At 33.5% G+C, this 17,163-nt stretch overlaps 1 protein-coding gene across 1 annotated transcript in view; it reads left to right on the top strand.

Annotated features, from left to right (window-relative positions):
- Positions 1-17,163, top strand: part of LOC115889772 (cyclin-T1) — a 27,123-nt gene extending 9,960 nt beyond the window's left edge. The window contains exons 4-8 of the mRNA XM_030909846.1: positions 2,918-3,176; positions 3,244-3,295; positions 3,353-4,990; positions 5,043-5,257; positions 16,475-17,163. Coding sequence (XP_030765706.1) covers positions 2,918-3,176; positions 3,244-3,295; positions 3,353-4,990; positions 5,043-5,257; positions 16,475-16,546 — 2,236 coding nt within the window. The 3' untranslated portion in view covers positions 16,547-17,163. The remainder of the gene's footprint in view (positions 1-2,917; positions 3,177-3,243; positions 3,296-3,352; positions 4,991-5,042; positions 5,258-16,474) is intronic.

The following is a 17,163-nucleotide window of genomic DNA, read 5'->3' as shown; positions in this document are numbered from 1 at the left end:
CTAAACGTCAAAATTAATATGTATAGGCTTAGTGCATTCCCCGCTAGTGCTGCCACCATCGGTGAATCCCGTAAACAACCGAGTTATACAAATACATTAATTAAATAGCGAGTACACGAAAAAAAAATTGTTATAATATTATTTAAAAAGTATTAAATGCAATTTGGGAAAATACTAAAAAAAAATAAAAAAAAAGGAAATCGTTTGATATCTTCTTCTTTCTATCCTTCGTCTAATGTGAATTATAGTTTATTATTTAAGCTAATTGAACTTTTTAAATGAATAATGTCACGCCGGATACTTCAACTATGCACCAATTTTTCTAGTTGGGGCATAACTGAGGCTATCTGGACTAACAAATTTTTTAAAGGTATATAATTTTAAAGGACGTTCATAAAAAATTTAATCACTTGCTGATTAAAAATAAGTATACCCTTAATATTGTTTAAATTATATTTTATCCTCATAGTACATGCCTATTTAATGTTTTGATTATGTAATGCCTATTTAATGTTTTGATTATATAATAAAGCTCTTTGTTTACACACTTGTTCCGTCAAACTGCCTGAATCCATTTTTTGCTTTTGATCAAATCTGTGGTAAAGCTGGGAAGTTGTAAAATATTGTTCTGGGAGAGTTGTATTGAGTGATATTGCACCCAACAACCACGCAATTACGTCCTTCTTTTCTTGTTGACATTTTTCGGCAATTTTATTATCATTTGAAATTGTCACAACACAAAGTGTTGCCCGAAACAGCGTTACGTCACACATACTTCACAATTACCCTAGTAAAAATCAAAATACTTAAAATTAGGACATTGTCACAATTTCAGTATTATTTCAATGCAATTATCATGAACAGTAACCGGGGCTTTATGAAATAAAATACAGTGTCGGGAAGTTGTGATTTCTGCCGTACTGAGCGCTGCTCGTAATTTTAAAAATCGGTTGAAATGCGCCAAGCCTATAACAGTTAAAAAAAAGTTATAGTCAGGCCAGCAAAAGAATATACGACCTTGTGTAATTTGTTTGTTTTTTTTTATTATTGAAAACACGATTTTTATATATCAGATTATACCTAATTCTTATTCAATTCAATGTATATTTTTTTATAATTTAATATAGTCTGTCCAACGGAAGAATCCCTGATAGTGACATTTGTGTCTGTTATTTTAATTAACAAGCAAATCGTATTTTCTGAATTTTTTTGGATATCGTCTGTCCAAATCTTCTTCACTGAGTCGTTGGATTAGTGATGGGATCACTCGAGCGAAAATTCGCTCGAGTACTCGATTATTGAAATAACCGACATCGCTCGATTATGAACGAGCGATGCAAGTGACGAGTACCAGGCGACGAACGCAAGCGATCCTAGAATGAAATAAATTGAAACCCGATTTTAATGTGACATACTCGATAAAAAGCCGAGCGAATTTTCTACATACATTGCAGGTAGCAAATTTATACGACGCGACGCCGTATATACCGGGTGCGTCGAAAAAGTGACTCGCCCCTATAACTTTTTTATTTTTTTAGATAAAAAATAAGATTGGGTATGTTAGTATATGACATAAATTAGGATTGATTGACGTATTCAATTGTTTTCTGTCACTTCCTGTTTCACCGGAAATGATTACAACTTTTGATTTTTAATTGACACCCTCGGTATTTTTTTGACTTTATTCGATAGAAAATGACATTCTAATAGAATGACGTATCATATGTCAACTTTTGACATATTCGCTCAAAAACAAATTGTATTTTAAAATTCAATCTATAGTGCCATGGCTGTGTTAAAAACACAAATTTTTAATCAAGGAGCCTTCAATTAATTGGAAAAATAGATTTGATCGTCTAATGTTTTTAGTGTCCTTTCCCTGGCCGGTTAAAAGATGCCCAAATCGTATTTTTGACCATATCTCAAATTTTTTCAAATGGAACGAGGGTGGCTCATTAGCATATTTCGAAAAAGAATTTTTTTACGAATAATTTGATACCACACACTTGGAACTTCGAGTGAAATTGTCGTTATGAACCGCATGTTACAATTTCAAATAAACCATATCCGAAAATGTCAAAAGTGATATGTCATTCTATTCAGAGTGTCATTTTCTACCGAATAAAGTAAAAAATACCGAGGGTGCGATTTAAAAATCAAAAGTCGTAGTCCGAGGGGTGTCTCACTATTGGAATTACCTGTACATTTTCTTGGCAGTCGCTGGCAGTCATTGGCAGTCTTATGGCAGTCGCCTATAATAATTACATGGTAGTCATAGGCAGTCTTCTACATAGTCATTGGCAGTCGCTTAGCAGTGGAAGGATATTTTGGCAGTACGTGTACATTTTTTACTCGAGTGAGACACCCCTCGTCGTAGTCATTTTCGGTGAAACCGGAAGTGGCCGAAAACAATTGAATACATCAATCAATCCTAATTTGTCATATACTAACATACCAAATCTCGTTATTTTATCTGAAAAAAATAAAAAAATTATAGGGGTGGGCCACTTTTGAAACGTACCCGGTATATTTATCCGTTGCGTATCTGAGGGACAAAATTTTACGACCTACATCGACAATGCTTCGAAATAAACATGAAATAAACTAAATACTAAATCAAGCGAATCGCTCGCCGCTTACTACCTGCCGTTCATTACCGAAAGAATATGTGCCCTGCGCACGCAACTTACTGCTTGGCGTTAACGAGTACTTACAACAAGCCACGGACGGCTGAAAACCGTATTTTTAAATACGAGTGATATTTCGCTCGAGTGATCACTCGGTTATTGCAATCGCTTGATACTCGAGTACTCGATTATTGAAATTAATCGGTTTTTCCCATCACTACGTTGGATAGGCTATAGTATACCTGGATGTTAAGTAGTAATAATTCATAATATATTTCTATGTGTTTTAGTTTGCATCTTACAACGATGTGTATTCAATATAAACCCACTGTAGTAGCATGCTTTTGTATATTACTTGCGTGTAAATGGTCCAATTGGGAGATACCCTTATCAAACGAAAAAAAGGAATGGTTTACCTATGTGGATCCAACTGTGACAGCTGAACTATTGGAGCAGTTGACTAGTGAATTTTTAGTTATTTTTGAAAATTGTCCTTCTAGGTTAAAAGAGAAAATTACAGCCAAACAAGAGAGTTTCAGTAGTCCTAACGTAAGATCATTTTCCTATTACAAAGTTAATAGTTTTGTAAAATATTTGAGTTTGTTTTTAATTTTAGGATCAAGACAAAAAACCGGAGGGCAGTATTCAGCGGGCTCTAGATTACAAAGGTTGTGTTTTTGTTTTTATACTTGTGTAACCTATGACTAAATTCATAGGGTTTTTAGGTGATGACCCGCATAAACACAGGTCAAGACCACATGATCCGTCGTCAAGTGGTCACAAAACTCAAGAACAAAAAGAACGGGAATACAGGGAGAGAAAAGAAAAAGAGAAAATAGCTCACATGAGTGGAATAACGCTACCTCATCACCATCATAGATCAGAACGACCGCTCATGGATCAGAAAATGAAGCCCCATTCTAGGCCGTCTAGCAGTGCTGGTATCCCTCCCACTAGAACCGAACCAAGGGACATATTGAGAGAAGCATCAAAGGAACCATCCTTCGGTCTACCGACTCTTCACGATCCCAGCCGCGAACACGTAAAAGAATCGGTTACGGTGCGCAGTGATAAAGAACTTCTAAAACGTGATCTGTTACTTAAACCTAACGCTCAAACCGAACTAAACAATTTAAATAGTTATTCTGATGTGCGACAACGAATAGACCCTAACAGGCCTAGGATCGATCCAAAGTCCGCGTCGAAGCAAGAACTAATGCGTCGGTACGAGGAGCAACAAAAGACTCACATAAAATCGGAAACCGATAACATTAAAAAACATTTGAGTTCTAGTTACGATAAAAATAGTGCTTATCTGAAATCTTCAAGTTCTACCTCGCAGAAAATTAAGTCGCCTTTTAATTTAGATAATAAGTCCGTCCCGAAATCGAGCAGCTCCCAGGCTGGCGCGCACCTCAAACCACATTATAATGGAAACACGAATGGATCCTACAATAAGCTTCCCTCTCATGAACATGAGGTTAAAATTAAGACTGAGACTGTTACTATTAAGGAAGAAATCCCAACCCCGGCGGTGATCAAGCGCCCTAGTTTATTCTCCCCCGAAAAGACTCCACCGCAAGTGAAATCTGAAAAGGCTGAACCTCTAACCCATATGTCTCTTAATAATCTGACCGCCTTATCTCCAATCACTTCTCCCCCAAGTGTACAGAGTTCTAGAAATAGGAATTACTCCAGTAGTTCGGAACCAGAGCTGCGACCTACAATGAAGAAGATAGACCAAGTTGAAGGCTTTGAAACGTTAAGGCAGTATAATACCATAGGGGTTAGTAATATCCACAATACTGACAGCACGCAAGTAAAGAAAGAGGATCACAGCTCCCGTAATTTCCCCATAAAATCGGAAATAAAGATCGAACCCGCTAGTCCTGTAAAGGATTCGATAAATTGTCAAAACACGATAGTAAACGGTCTTGAGACGAACCCTACTATTATCAGCAATCTACTCAAAGAGGCAGCGACAAATTCTCATTTGCCCGGCGTTGCTTCTACCTCTATTAAGACCGAGTCGGTCGAGCCAAATAATCTGTCAGTTTTACCGGTAGAACAGAAAGAAAAGGAACACCATCATCATAAAAGTAAAAAGAAGAAAGAGAAGCATAAACACAAAGACAGGGAAAAGAGTAAAGATGACAAAGAAAGAAGGCGCAAACATAAAGATAAAGAAAAGGAGAAGCACAAGCATAAAGAAAAGAAAGAAGCGCCAGAAACTCAACCTTTAGTTAGTGAGCCTATAAAAATTAAGATTCAAAAGGATAAAATACAACCTTTAAACGAGGGACTGAAGATCAAGATTCCCAAAGATAAAATCAATCAATCTTTACCACAGCCAAGTTCTGGAGGTAAACAAATGTTTTAACTCAATTGTTTTTTTAATATCCTAAATAATTGTAGGTTTGAAAATTAAAATACCAAAAGAAGTGATTACTAACTGCAATACCAGTGGCGGTGGCCTTGGATCCTCACTGGACATATCGGTTACTAGCAGCACGAATTCGAGTCGAAAGCGTGACCGGGAGCGTCTTTCGCCTGCCCAACCTGCACCTTCCAAGATGGCGAAAATTAGTCACAAAGATTCGAAACAGAACGGACGGCCGTCGTACAATAAGGTAAGCCCAAATGTCCCACATAGTAATGATAATGAGTTAGATACCACTACCCTTATAAGTAGCGATAGTTATGACGATGTAAATGAGAAAATCCCTAAGAAACTCTCACCTATTGTATCACCAATTCAAGAAGAAATCGAAAAAAATAACAATTATACTGAACCAAGTTCCTTAAATAGTTCGTTAGATACATTATGTGAAAATGCCTCAAAAGTTCAAAATTCTGCATCTGTATTTTCGACGTCATTAAGTCCGAAAACTGATACTACTATTCAGTCTGTTAGCGTAGTTAATGTAAGTACAAGTAATATATCAGAGCCGAATAGTTCTAACGAACAAAATTTAACATCAAACGATCACGCTAAAATTTTAAACAAAGAACTTCACGTTAGTGTTCATAAACAAACTTATCCCAAGCAGCCGAGACCTAATGGGTACGATAATTATTCCATGCCTCCTAACAAAGTTCCGTATCATGGCAAAAGCCACCGAGGGTCGTATAATGCGCCTAGGTATGCGCATAACTCTCAAATGCGCCATCCTCCGCCTCCGAGACATATGAACTACCATCCACAAACTCATTCCCAAAATCCAAGCGCCATGTCGTATCCGTCTGTGCCTCCGCCTCCCATGTCCTTTAATCCCTTCCAAATGCCTCCGCCCAGTATGTTAAATATGAACGTACCTCCTCCGACGTTTATGTATAATCCGGGATACTTTCCTGGATACATCTATCAAGAAATGTATCAACCGCCTGGAAGCGTGCATGTGTTCAATCCTCCGCCTTTGCCTCTGGATGCACCTCCTACTGATATTCCCCCACCTCCTCCTCCCGATGAAGCATGATAACTCGTTTCTGAAGATATACAGGGTGTTTAGAGATATTTAGAGCGAGTCCAGCAAACTTAGATTCTTCGAAGCGGCTATCAACTTGTTCCACTGCGACCTTTTCAATTTTATTGTGGTCATTTTCTGATCCTCAATAGCCTAATCATAAAAATAGTTTTTTTCTAGACACGTTGACTGACAAACTTTAAAATATTATGAAAAAAACTGTATAAAACGGAAAAAATCTAATCGAGTTATTTTATTTAACAAAAAACGACAGGTATGTGTTAATACAAAACAAACAAGAACACCACATACCAAAAAAATATAAAAAAAATATTTCTTACTTTCAAGCTTCATGAAACTTCCCGTATTTATGATTATATTTATCAATATAACTTATAATATGTACAAATACATTTGTAATATTCCGCAGGAACAAATAAAACAACATAAATAAAACAAACTATTTTATTATTAATAACACTTACCAAATTTTATACCTTAAAGGTTGATTAATTAACTTTAATCGTAATTTTTTCAAACCAGTACCTTTTGACATTATTTTTCTGCAGTACTAAAATCCATTATTTACCTATCGTGTAATGTCGATATTTTACAGCTACTCCAGTTTTTAGTATGTGTTTAGTATGGTCCTTCTACCATATGCGAAATGCACTTATCCAGGACGAGATGGTATACGAACTTTATTGATGGTAACTTTATTGGTGTATAAGACTTTCTGCCTGGGCAGCGAGTATTAACCATAAACTGTGCTCTGGGTCTACAGTTAATTTTCACTCGATTTTTCCTCCACTTGACTTCAAAAGACACAAAACACACGTAATAACACGAATCAAAATGCATCATTTTCCAAAACGCAGGGTATTTGACAAAAGTTGACACAAAATTATAACCTCTAATTTGGCAAGACTTTGACAAGCGTCAAAAATCTAAAGGCGAGTTCATACACATCGGCGTCCGTTTGTCGTTCATCGTTCAGTCAAACCAATAAAATTGAAATACGATCTGTCATTTTTGAAATAAACCAATAAAACTGGTTAAAAACAACAAGAGACAACGCATGACGGATTTATATTTAAACCCATCCATAGTTAACTTAAACATTATTAGAAACTTTTTTTAGTAAAATAAATAGATTGGTATGGGACGTCATCTGCTTTTTTTCTGTCATCGTCTGTCGAAATCTTACCTGAGAAAAAAAACAGAGTATATCTCTGTCGCATGCACTAAAATACAGACCACGCTGTTTCGATGACCAGATCGGTATATCAGATTGTTTACTCCTAGATTTAACGTTTTTTACTACCTTCTAAAGCGGCCCATACATTATCAAACAAATTACGCAACGCAGGCTGTTGCGCAACGAGTTGCCAATCTATGGTAGTGTTTGATGCATTGTGCAATTGTTTGATGACTTTCAAGAATGTTTGAATTCTTTTGCGCAACAGGACTTTTGCGCAACGCGTTGTGTAGTGTATGTGTGTGTTGCGCTTCGTTGTGCAATATTTTAGTTCTTTCATCCAAATTCTTTGTTTTCTTTTTCGTTTTTTGGTATCATCGACATCATCTAGGGTATATACGATAATAATTGCCGCAATGGCAATTGAGGACATGATTGTTTCCAAACAATGCACAACTTTTAATAAAGAGTTTGATTAACATTTTACTAAGTGCACGGGTGATGCAGTTTTGCAACGGAACGTTGCGCATCGCTTTGTTGCGCAACTTGTTTGATAGTGTATGGACCGCTGAATCAGTTGTGCAACGCAGCGTTGCGCATCGCGTTGTTGCGCAATTTGTTTGATAATGTATGGGCCGCTTATGGTAATGTTTGATGCGTTGCGCAATTGGTTGATAAGTTTTAAGAATGTTTGAATTCTTTTGTGCAACAGGACTGTTTGCGCAACGCGTTCTGTAGTGTATGTGTGTGTTGCGCTTCGTTGTGCAATATTTTTGTTTCATCCAAATTCTTTGTTATCTTTTTCGTTTTTTTTTTGTATCATCGACATCATCTAGGGTATATACGATAATAATTGACGCAATTGCAATTAAGGACACGATTGTTACTCGAACAAATCACAACTTTTAATAAAAAGTTTGATCAAAATTTTACCAAGTGCAGTTTTTTAATGCAGTTGTGCAACGTAACGTTGCGCATCGCTTTGTTGCGCAACTTGTTTGATAATGTATGGACCGCTGAATCAGTTGTGCAACGCAACGTTGCGCATTGCTTTGTTGCGCAATTTGTTTGATAATGTATGGGCCGCTTAATAGGTACGTCTTTAGGTAGCGCTCTAAATATCTCTGAAACCCCTGTACATTCTCTTGCTAAACGATTTTCGCCAATATCTTAAATTTATTCATAACTCTTTCCGATCTCAGATTTAACGCACCTAGATGCGTGTATCGATTTAATACATTTTGTGTTTTTATTATGAGATTATATTTTCAGTTTAAAAGCAAGTCAAAGTGTTTTTCAATTTTTTAGAGTTTCTTTTATTGAGAAACCGAGTTATATAGCAATTTAGAAATATTATATTTGTACATAAAGAACATTTCTGGTTATAGATTTTGGAGTACCATAATGAGTGGTATTAAACAGCTATTTTAAAATTGGTAGCTAAATATATATGAAATATTTATTTTAATTAATATAAAAATGACAGGTATAATCGACCATTATATTTATATGTAGTAAATATGCGTATTTTAAATATATGTACTAAAATTTCTATGAAATTTAAACTTAGTGGGTTTCATAACTAATACTATAAATATGATAAAGGACTACATATATCCTATCATTTGATTGCTCAAAAAATGCATTTATGCAGTATGAGGCTTTTTAATTTATTTTTATTAAAATTTTTACATTTAAAAATATGTACAGTGGGTGCAGGCAACCAGCATGTACTTAATATATTTTACTAACTATTTATAGTCAAATTTTGATATATGATTTGTTATATACTTTAACTAGATATATTTATTATTTTGTGTTTTGTAATACATTATATCTTATGTAGTATGATTTTAGACATTCACCTTTCACATGATATCTTGACTTTATGAAAATTTCAATTATATGATTCATTTGTAAAAATATAATATTTAAAAAAAATGGGCTCTTTGATACATTAAATCTATATTTGAAGATTACACGCCAAAAACTGTAATTTAACTTTAGATACAGTATAACTAAAGTTTTTTTTTATCAAGCCTGCTTTGTATGATTATAGAGGGCGAGTCTTAAATAAGTGCAAATATTTTCAGGAGTAGTATATTTCGACCGCAGGAACCGTCTATGAGGTTTTTTCGCCAAAAAAGATATTGAAAATCGTGCATTTTCTTTTAAATTTCCCTGTATATTTTTCGAAAACTTTTTAGAACTGCCTGTTCATTTTATTCTCTGATTTTACCATGGTTATTTTGGACTTATTTGAAAAACGTTTCTGAAAATATGAAGAAATATATGTTTCTGTTATCGATATCTAGCAGCTCTAAAAATATTTGTATTTATTTAAGACTCACCCTGTATATTAGCAATTCTTAGGGTAAATTACAATAATGACTTTATTCGCTAATTACTTTTTAGTTACATCTTTACATCACATAAAATGTTTAATTTTCAGTAATAATTAAGTCTTGTAGAAGTGCTAAGTAAATATTTTTCTGTTTTTATTTCCCCCCGTTCAATGTTTACTTTTAAAATAGAGCAATGTATTGCAATATTGTTCTTATGCAGCCAGCAATGCAAATAATATTTGTAGTAAATTCAACTATTTTTAATCTTGTCATCTTTGTAGGCAATAGATAGTATAATTTAAAAATCCATAAAATAAAACAAATCCAAATAAGAAGCACGTTAAAGTTAAAGTTAGGATAGGGTTAATAATGAAATTCTTTATTTCAAATTGCATAGACACGCATAGTTCCTACAAATAGGTATCCGTATATTTTGTATATTGGAAAAGAGAAATAAATGATTATTATTATTACTATTTTCAAAAAAACCCTAAAGTGTCTTGGACATCCGACAAGGTATTTTTTTTTAAATAACAACAGCGTTTTTTGAAGTGAAACGTCTGTACGCGCGTTGAGAGTAAAAATTCAACGCCGCGACGCATGCCCATTCGGGGTAGATCTACCCCTTTGTAAAACAATTTTACCCCATTATCTCATGATAATCTACCCCGATGAAAAATAAACTTGCGGCAACAGTAATAAACTTGAAGAAAATCACTATAAGCTCGATATCGATAGGTTACTTTTGACAACCATCCCTTGCTTGCTGTTTAACGAACTGCACCATCATTGAACAAAAATTTGCTAGTACCGAAAGTACCGAAAAAAAACTGGAAATCCCGGTTTCTTAGAGGCATGGTACCGAAATTCCCGGTTCCGCAAAACAGCTCCGGTTCCGGAAACGCTATAACGTACCATAACCGTGAATCGCCCTATACAGGGTGTGTCTTAAATAAGTACAAACATTTTTAGAAGTGATATATGTTGCCTCTAGAAATATTAGGATTTTTCTGCGCATTTTTTTTTGACAAAAAACTGGAATTTTTTTTAGTTTGTAAATTCCCGGTTCTTTTGAGGTAGATATCACAGAACCGGGAAATTATTAATTCCCGTTTCTTTCGGTATCTTCGGGGCTCGGTAACAATAACTAAAAAATGATTCTTTTATTACGTGAGAAAGTAGTGATTCTATTTCTCAAAAAAAAAAGTTGTAGAAAATCTTTGAAATAGATAATAATATAAAAATATGTCATTATATATTTTTTCCGCATTTCTTCCCATCAGAACATTTTCAGATACAGAAGAATTGTTACTTACACGAAATGTGAAAATATTCTGTTTTCAAGCAAATTTTTACGCGATGATCAATTTTTTTGTTTTATTTTATTGTGAACTCATATTTTCCTAAATACATCTCTGTGAAACTATGGCGAGTGCCACGACGATACTTTGCTTAGTTATAGACCACGACTATAAAGCTACGTCAGTGGTCACGGGACGCGAGAACAAGGTCATATAGAGTGGCAGAAAAAGAACAAACGATTTGACAAGGAGTAAAGCTACTAGTTTCCTTATACTATGTTTGTAGCATTAAAAACGGGTATCTTAATATGAATGAAATAAAGACAAAACTTTGAAGGTGATTGGTTTCTATCGTGAATTTTTCTTTCGATTAATCATTGTTAGATTTTTTTCCTAAAGCATTATATTTATAATCTTTATTTTCTTTTATAGAATCGCCGATGATAAATAAACCTATAGGTACTGTATTAATTATATTAATCCTACATTTTTGACTGATTTTTTTGCCGTGTTTCTATATATATATACCGTACAATCGAAAAAAAGGTGTCAAGTTGGCTTGGAAATTACATCATTATTTCCAAGCCAACTCACACCGTTTTTTTTTTCGATCGTATGGTACTATATGCGCCAGAGATATTTGACTTAAATTAAGTCTCATCCATTCCATGATCTTAAATTAAATAATTGTTTCTCTGATTATTTTTTCTTTGTAAATCAGATTCAGATGTGCAGTTTTTTGAATTTTGGGCATTAGTGCATGCAATATCTTTAGACATCCCTTCCGTAGATTTTAGAACGAATTGCCTTTTATTTCTTGGTCGTATGTATTATTTGAAAAATATCAAATACATAGTTTGAATGCTGTGCCAGAATTCTGTGAAATTAATTACTAGTCCTAAATAATTAAACTCAACTGATTGAGTATTGTTAAAGTTTTTAAATCAAGATGTAGCTTTATTATTAATTTATAGATTATATTAAATATATAACAGTTTCTTAGACGTTAGCTTTCTTTAAATTTTGCTAAATTTTTGTGCATGTGCAATATGCAAATCTAAAATTGTGTAACCTATTTTGTTGTATTTTAATTCTAATTTTTTTGAGGTAAATATTTATCTATATTAAATAAGTTACACATTTTGTTAAAATGTATTTTTTTTCTTTGTAGTTTATTAAATTATTTTATTGTTATTCCTAGTTGTATTCGATTTATATGTATATGAAATGTTATATTTCCTATTTTGACTATTAAGACATATTTTTATTTTTTATTACATAGATATAATAGTAATTGATGTAAAATATATTTCTTCCTAATTTATTGTATTAAAAGTTTATAATTTTTTAAGTTCCTCTTCATACATTTAACAATTTGCATTAGTTGAAATGACAGTTTTATATTGTTTTAGTTGAATTTCTAGAGTTTCTTTACACTATATTTTCGATTTGATTTTAGTTTTACCAAAAGAAAATATTTTTCAAACGTTTTATTCATTTTTATGCTTATACATATTTTATGCCTGTAAGAAGTTCCTCGATATCCATATTTTTATTATACAATTTATTTTTGTTCTAAAAAAGGTGCTTGAGCAGATATTTTATTAAGAATCTGTATCTATCAAGTGTTTTTCAGAAGTTTTTATATGATCAAACGGTATAGTCAAAGTTAAAATTAAATAGAAAATATGTTGGTGTAAAATAACTTTAAATCATTCTCATCATATATTATTTATTTAATTATTCAACATTAATTCTAACCCCAATTTTAATTGAAAGTAAGATAAAAATAACTATTTATCTTTGCTAGTGTATGCTTGCCTCCTATTTCATTGATGTTACTATTACCGTTGATTGAAAGAATTGGGAAGATACGCAACCTAATGGGCAAATTCGTGACAAGGCCGACTTGATTTTCCCTTACGTCTCAAGCGCTGTATGGCGGAGCCTCTACTCGTTCTGCGGCCAAAAACACATAAAAACGCATATATAACATTCATTTTCTCTAATTCGGCTAGCGAAGGCATATCAAAGACGGTGTGGAACTAAAAGCGACAGTGTTGCCCTATTAAAATGTGTAATATTTGTAATACGTTTGACAAAAATATCTTTGTGAAAAATAAATAAAAATATCTTGTTGAAAAATCCGAGTTTATGTATTGAAAATTTATTCGTGTTAACATGGAGTAAACTACAAACAAAAATTCTTTTATAGGTACTAAGTACATAATATTTTACATGTGAAATAACAGCGATCTTCATTTCCAAGCCAACTCTGGCGCCGTTCTTTGTTTAACCATATAATATTATATTAAATTGTTAGGTTAGGTTGGTGATTACTATGTTCATAGAAAATCCGTATTATTAACGTACTGTACCCAAAATCCATAAATTTACGGATTAATCCGTAGTTCTGACAACACTGTCTCCTACAACCACCCACTCTGACGACTGATAGCAGAACTAGGGTACAGTATTTATTTATTCTGCACTGTAAAAGACTACCAGCGCGCAGCGGCGCAGAGCTAAACTAAATCGCGGAAAAGTTGACTAGCGGCGACGGCGTTGCCAGCTACATCTCGGGCAGGTTTTGTGCCACGAAATCGTCCATAAGGTTGCGCATCTTCTTATTTCATCGATCAACGCTATTACCATATTTTCCATCATGTACATAATATGAAACTATCTTTCTAAGTTCAAATTATATTATTGCAAAATAATCTAATTAGGTAGGTTACCATTTCGACATAAATAAAGTGTATTTATTTTTATTTTTGTCAGTTATTTTCCCATGGCGTTGTGGTGACACTTTGTAAAAAAATGCATGGCATGGATCTTTGAGTACCTGTATAGAAACTATAAAACTTTAAATGCCTCATGATCGAAAAAACGGCATCACAGTTGCCTTTCAGATGACAATCGAATAATTTCTGTGGAACCAATCCTTATATGCAATTTATTTAAAATCGACATAAAAAATTAATTTTTGACTTATTTTTAATGTAGGGATCGGTCCAAACAGATTATCTTCGATTACCAGTTAAAAGGCCACTATGACGCCGTTTTTTATTCGACTGTATGGTATAACTTTGAGAAATTCTTCAAAGAAACTTTTTTTTATCAGAATTCGTCACCAATAGAAATAACTTGAAACATTAAAAAAAAATAGTCAGTCCACTTTTTGTAGATAACTAAATATGTATAGTCTGTTATCAAATTAAATACAGAAAGGATATTTTAAGCCACCTTATAATTGCTTATGATACTAATACGATTTAACACAACTAAAATTAATAACTCTATATATATATTATAAATAAAAGTTGGTTCTAAGTTGTATTTCTTATTTTTTTCTGTAACTGTGTAAATGGTAAACAGTCGTTTAATTACCAACTAGAACTATAGTCAGTCCAGCGAGCATTTTAAAGCACACGTTCTCAATACTATGTTGTGTTGCTGACAGCACTTAAAAACCAATGAGATTTGTGCAAAATTCAAAGAGCTGTCAAATTTAATTTTAGTACAAATCTCATTGGTTCTTCGCAGTGTCGCCAGCGACACTACATAGTTCTGAAAACTACGGTTAAATTGTATTTTCTGCGTATATAATAGTGACTATATCGTCTCTATTCTGCATTTTGTGAAGCCGAGGTGAAGTAGGTATACAGGTTGTTAACTGGACAGTTACTTATAGCGGAACAGAATGGCAACACTGCTTATTGAGAACGCCAATGACTAAAGAATATAAGGACATGTAACGCCCCTATACGGGCTGCAGCAGAATTTGTGACCTTAGTGACCTTTCTTTTGGTGGCAAACAATGAGTCATCATTTGGTCACCAGCGACAATTTTAGCGATTTTTAATAGTTTGTGTGTAGTAAACTTTGTATAAACTTTATTACAATGGTGTTTAGTTGTTCAGCTTTCAAGTGTAAATGCAGCAGCGATAAGAAAGAGCCAGGAGTTACGTTTCATAGGTAAATAAACAGTCCACTCCAACTTTTTAGCGTTTTCTTATTGAATTCGATAATTATTCTTCAATTTCAATTAACTATCTATATGTACTTAATATGTGCTATACGTCGATACTAGTTTTGTACTTTTTGTTAACATTTTAATACCTTTTTTTCGTAATTAATTAGGATGATACACCATAGGCGTAGTCAAAACAATTATCAAAAAATATAAATATTGCTTCAAACAGCTAGGTTAAGAAAAATATGTGCTACGGCACTGTTTGGTGACATCGTCACAATTTGTTCTCGGGTGTTCTTTGTCCTTGGATTCTTTAGTCATTGGAGAACGCAGTGTATAGGGTTTTCTGCCGACTCGTCCCGTCGCGTCGTCTGTCGACGAGCGGGCCGAGGTTGCCATATTTCAACCATAAAGCTCTTGCCGCGAGTAATAAACAAATTAACAACCTGTATAAGTCTTCTGAAGAAATGTGGGGGTATAAGTGTTTCTTTGAAGGAAGTAGAAGGTTTTTGCGCAAGTCAGGGTCACAAGTAATCAACGAGAGTCAAATTTCCGAATATTGGACTTGCGCATAACGCCAGTACTTCCCTAATAGAGGAACTTATGTGAAATATATATGGAACGTGTATCTAGTTGTCTGTGCCTCGTCCTCAATTCCAACACACGGCAGGTATAGGGTATAATCTATATAGTCATTATTATATACCGAGTGGTGCATCGTCATGGAAAACAGGAAATCCCATGCAAATTTTGAACTGTCCAAATATTGGCTCCCCTATTAATTTTATAGCTAGGTCATAAATAGATTTTTTAAAATCTGCGTATGCTCAATACACATGCCAAACCAAATCAAACCAAACCAAATTTGAACAATGGTGGACAAGCCAATTTTAAGTAATTCATGAAAGACATGCATCTATTTTTAAATTAAAACTGAATAGGTGACAATGCAAAACCAGTCAAATGTCAACATACATTAAGTTGTCAGTCTATGATTTTATCATTGTCAGTTGTAATTTGTGGTGCTGTCTACACTGCTGCGTTATAGTACATACGCTTAGTGTCCTCGAAATGTATTTTTATAATTTAAAACTGCTTCGAATGAGACAAAAGCATAACGTTTAGAAAATACAATTTGACATTGACAACATTATAGGATTATAACTTAAGGTATGTTGGCATTTGCCTGGTTTGGCATTGTTACCTTTTCAGTTTCAATTAAAAAATAGATGCTGTTTTTCTTAAATTACTTAAAATCGTTTTGTCCAAAATTGTTCAAATTTGGCATATGTATTCAGCATACGCAGATCTTTAAAAAACCTATTTACAACTTCGCTGTATAGTTAACAGGTCAGCCAATATCTGGACAGTTCAAAATTTTTATATGATTTTCTGTCATTATTTGGATGTTGTCTGTCGAAATCTTCCCCTACTCATGGACAAACTGTAGTTCCATATCGTTTCGTTCGTTTTTTATATAATATAATTATGGACCAATTTTTGAAAAATGTTATTTTTTAATAGTCATTTAAGATCGGTTTTAAGGTGTTTGGTGCTTTGCAGGTGACGCAAGGTGATGGCGACTCGTCCCTACACAGGTTGGCCGAATCTAAGTATACCAAGGGCTCATCATAGGTAAAGCAACAAACATCAATCGGGTCTTTACTAAGAACGAAAAATATCTGATTAAATCGCAAGAAAATGTTACTGTGCAATATAGATTGAGGAGCACACTACTTTTTTATTTACATTTTATTTTCCTTTAATATTGTTTTAATAGAGAATAGTCTATGTATTTTTCAAAATTATGTAACTTTATTTATTTTGTTTTATAAATAATTATAAAAAAAATGTTAAGGGGTGGCTCTTTAGAAGTCAGTAATGAGGGTTTTTGATTTTTTTTTTTTTGATTAAAAGTTTGTTGCTTAGGAGCCGAATAAAAGTTTAAGTTTCAAAAATAGCTATATTTAGATCATGCCAACTTGAATTATTTTGAGCTTGTTGGTAGCTTTTTTATGTTCTGTGGGGAAAAGAGTCACTCGATAACATTTAAATGGTGCTCAGTGAGAATTTCTTTTATTTTGATAGCTTTTAATTTCGTATTTTTCAGATTTCAGTAATTCGTTACTACATATACCAATTTGGTCATTTTAGAAGTGTGGTCTGGATTTTAACGTGTAAGACAGAATAATATAAATGACCTGTTGACAGACAGAGAGACAAAATCAAAAGCGGCAAACAGTGTTACCAGT

The sequence above is a fragment of the Sitophilus oryzae genome, unplaced genomic scaffold (assembly GCF_002938485.1).
Source record: "Sitophilus oryzae breed Bouriz unplaced genomic scaffold, Soryzae_2.0 scaffold_847_pilon_pilon, whole genome shotgun sequence".
In the NCBI taxonomy this organism is placed as follows: Eukaryota; Metazoa; Arthropoda; class Insecta; order Coleoptera; family Curculionidae; genus Sitophilus; species Sitophilus oryzae.
Note: the sequence above shows the minus strand (reverse complement) of the source record. Positions and strands in the feature narration are given on the sequence as shown.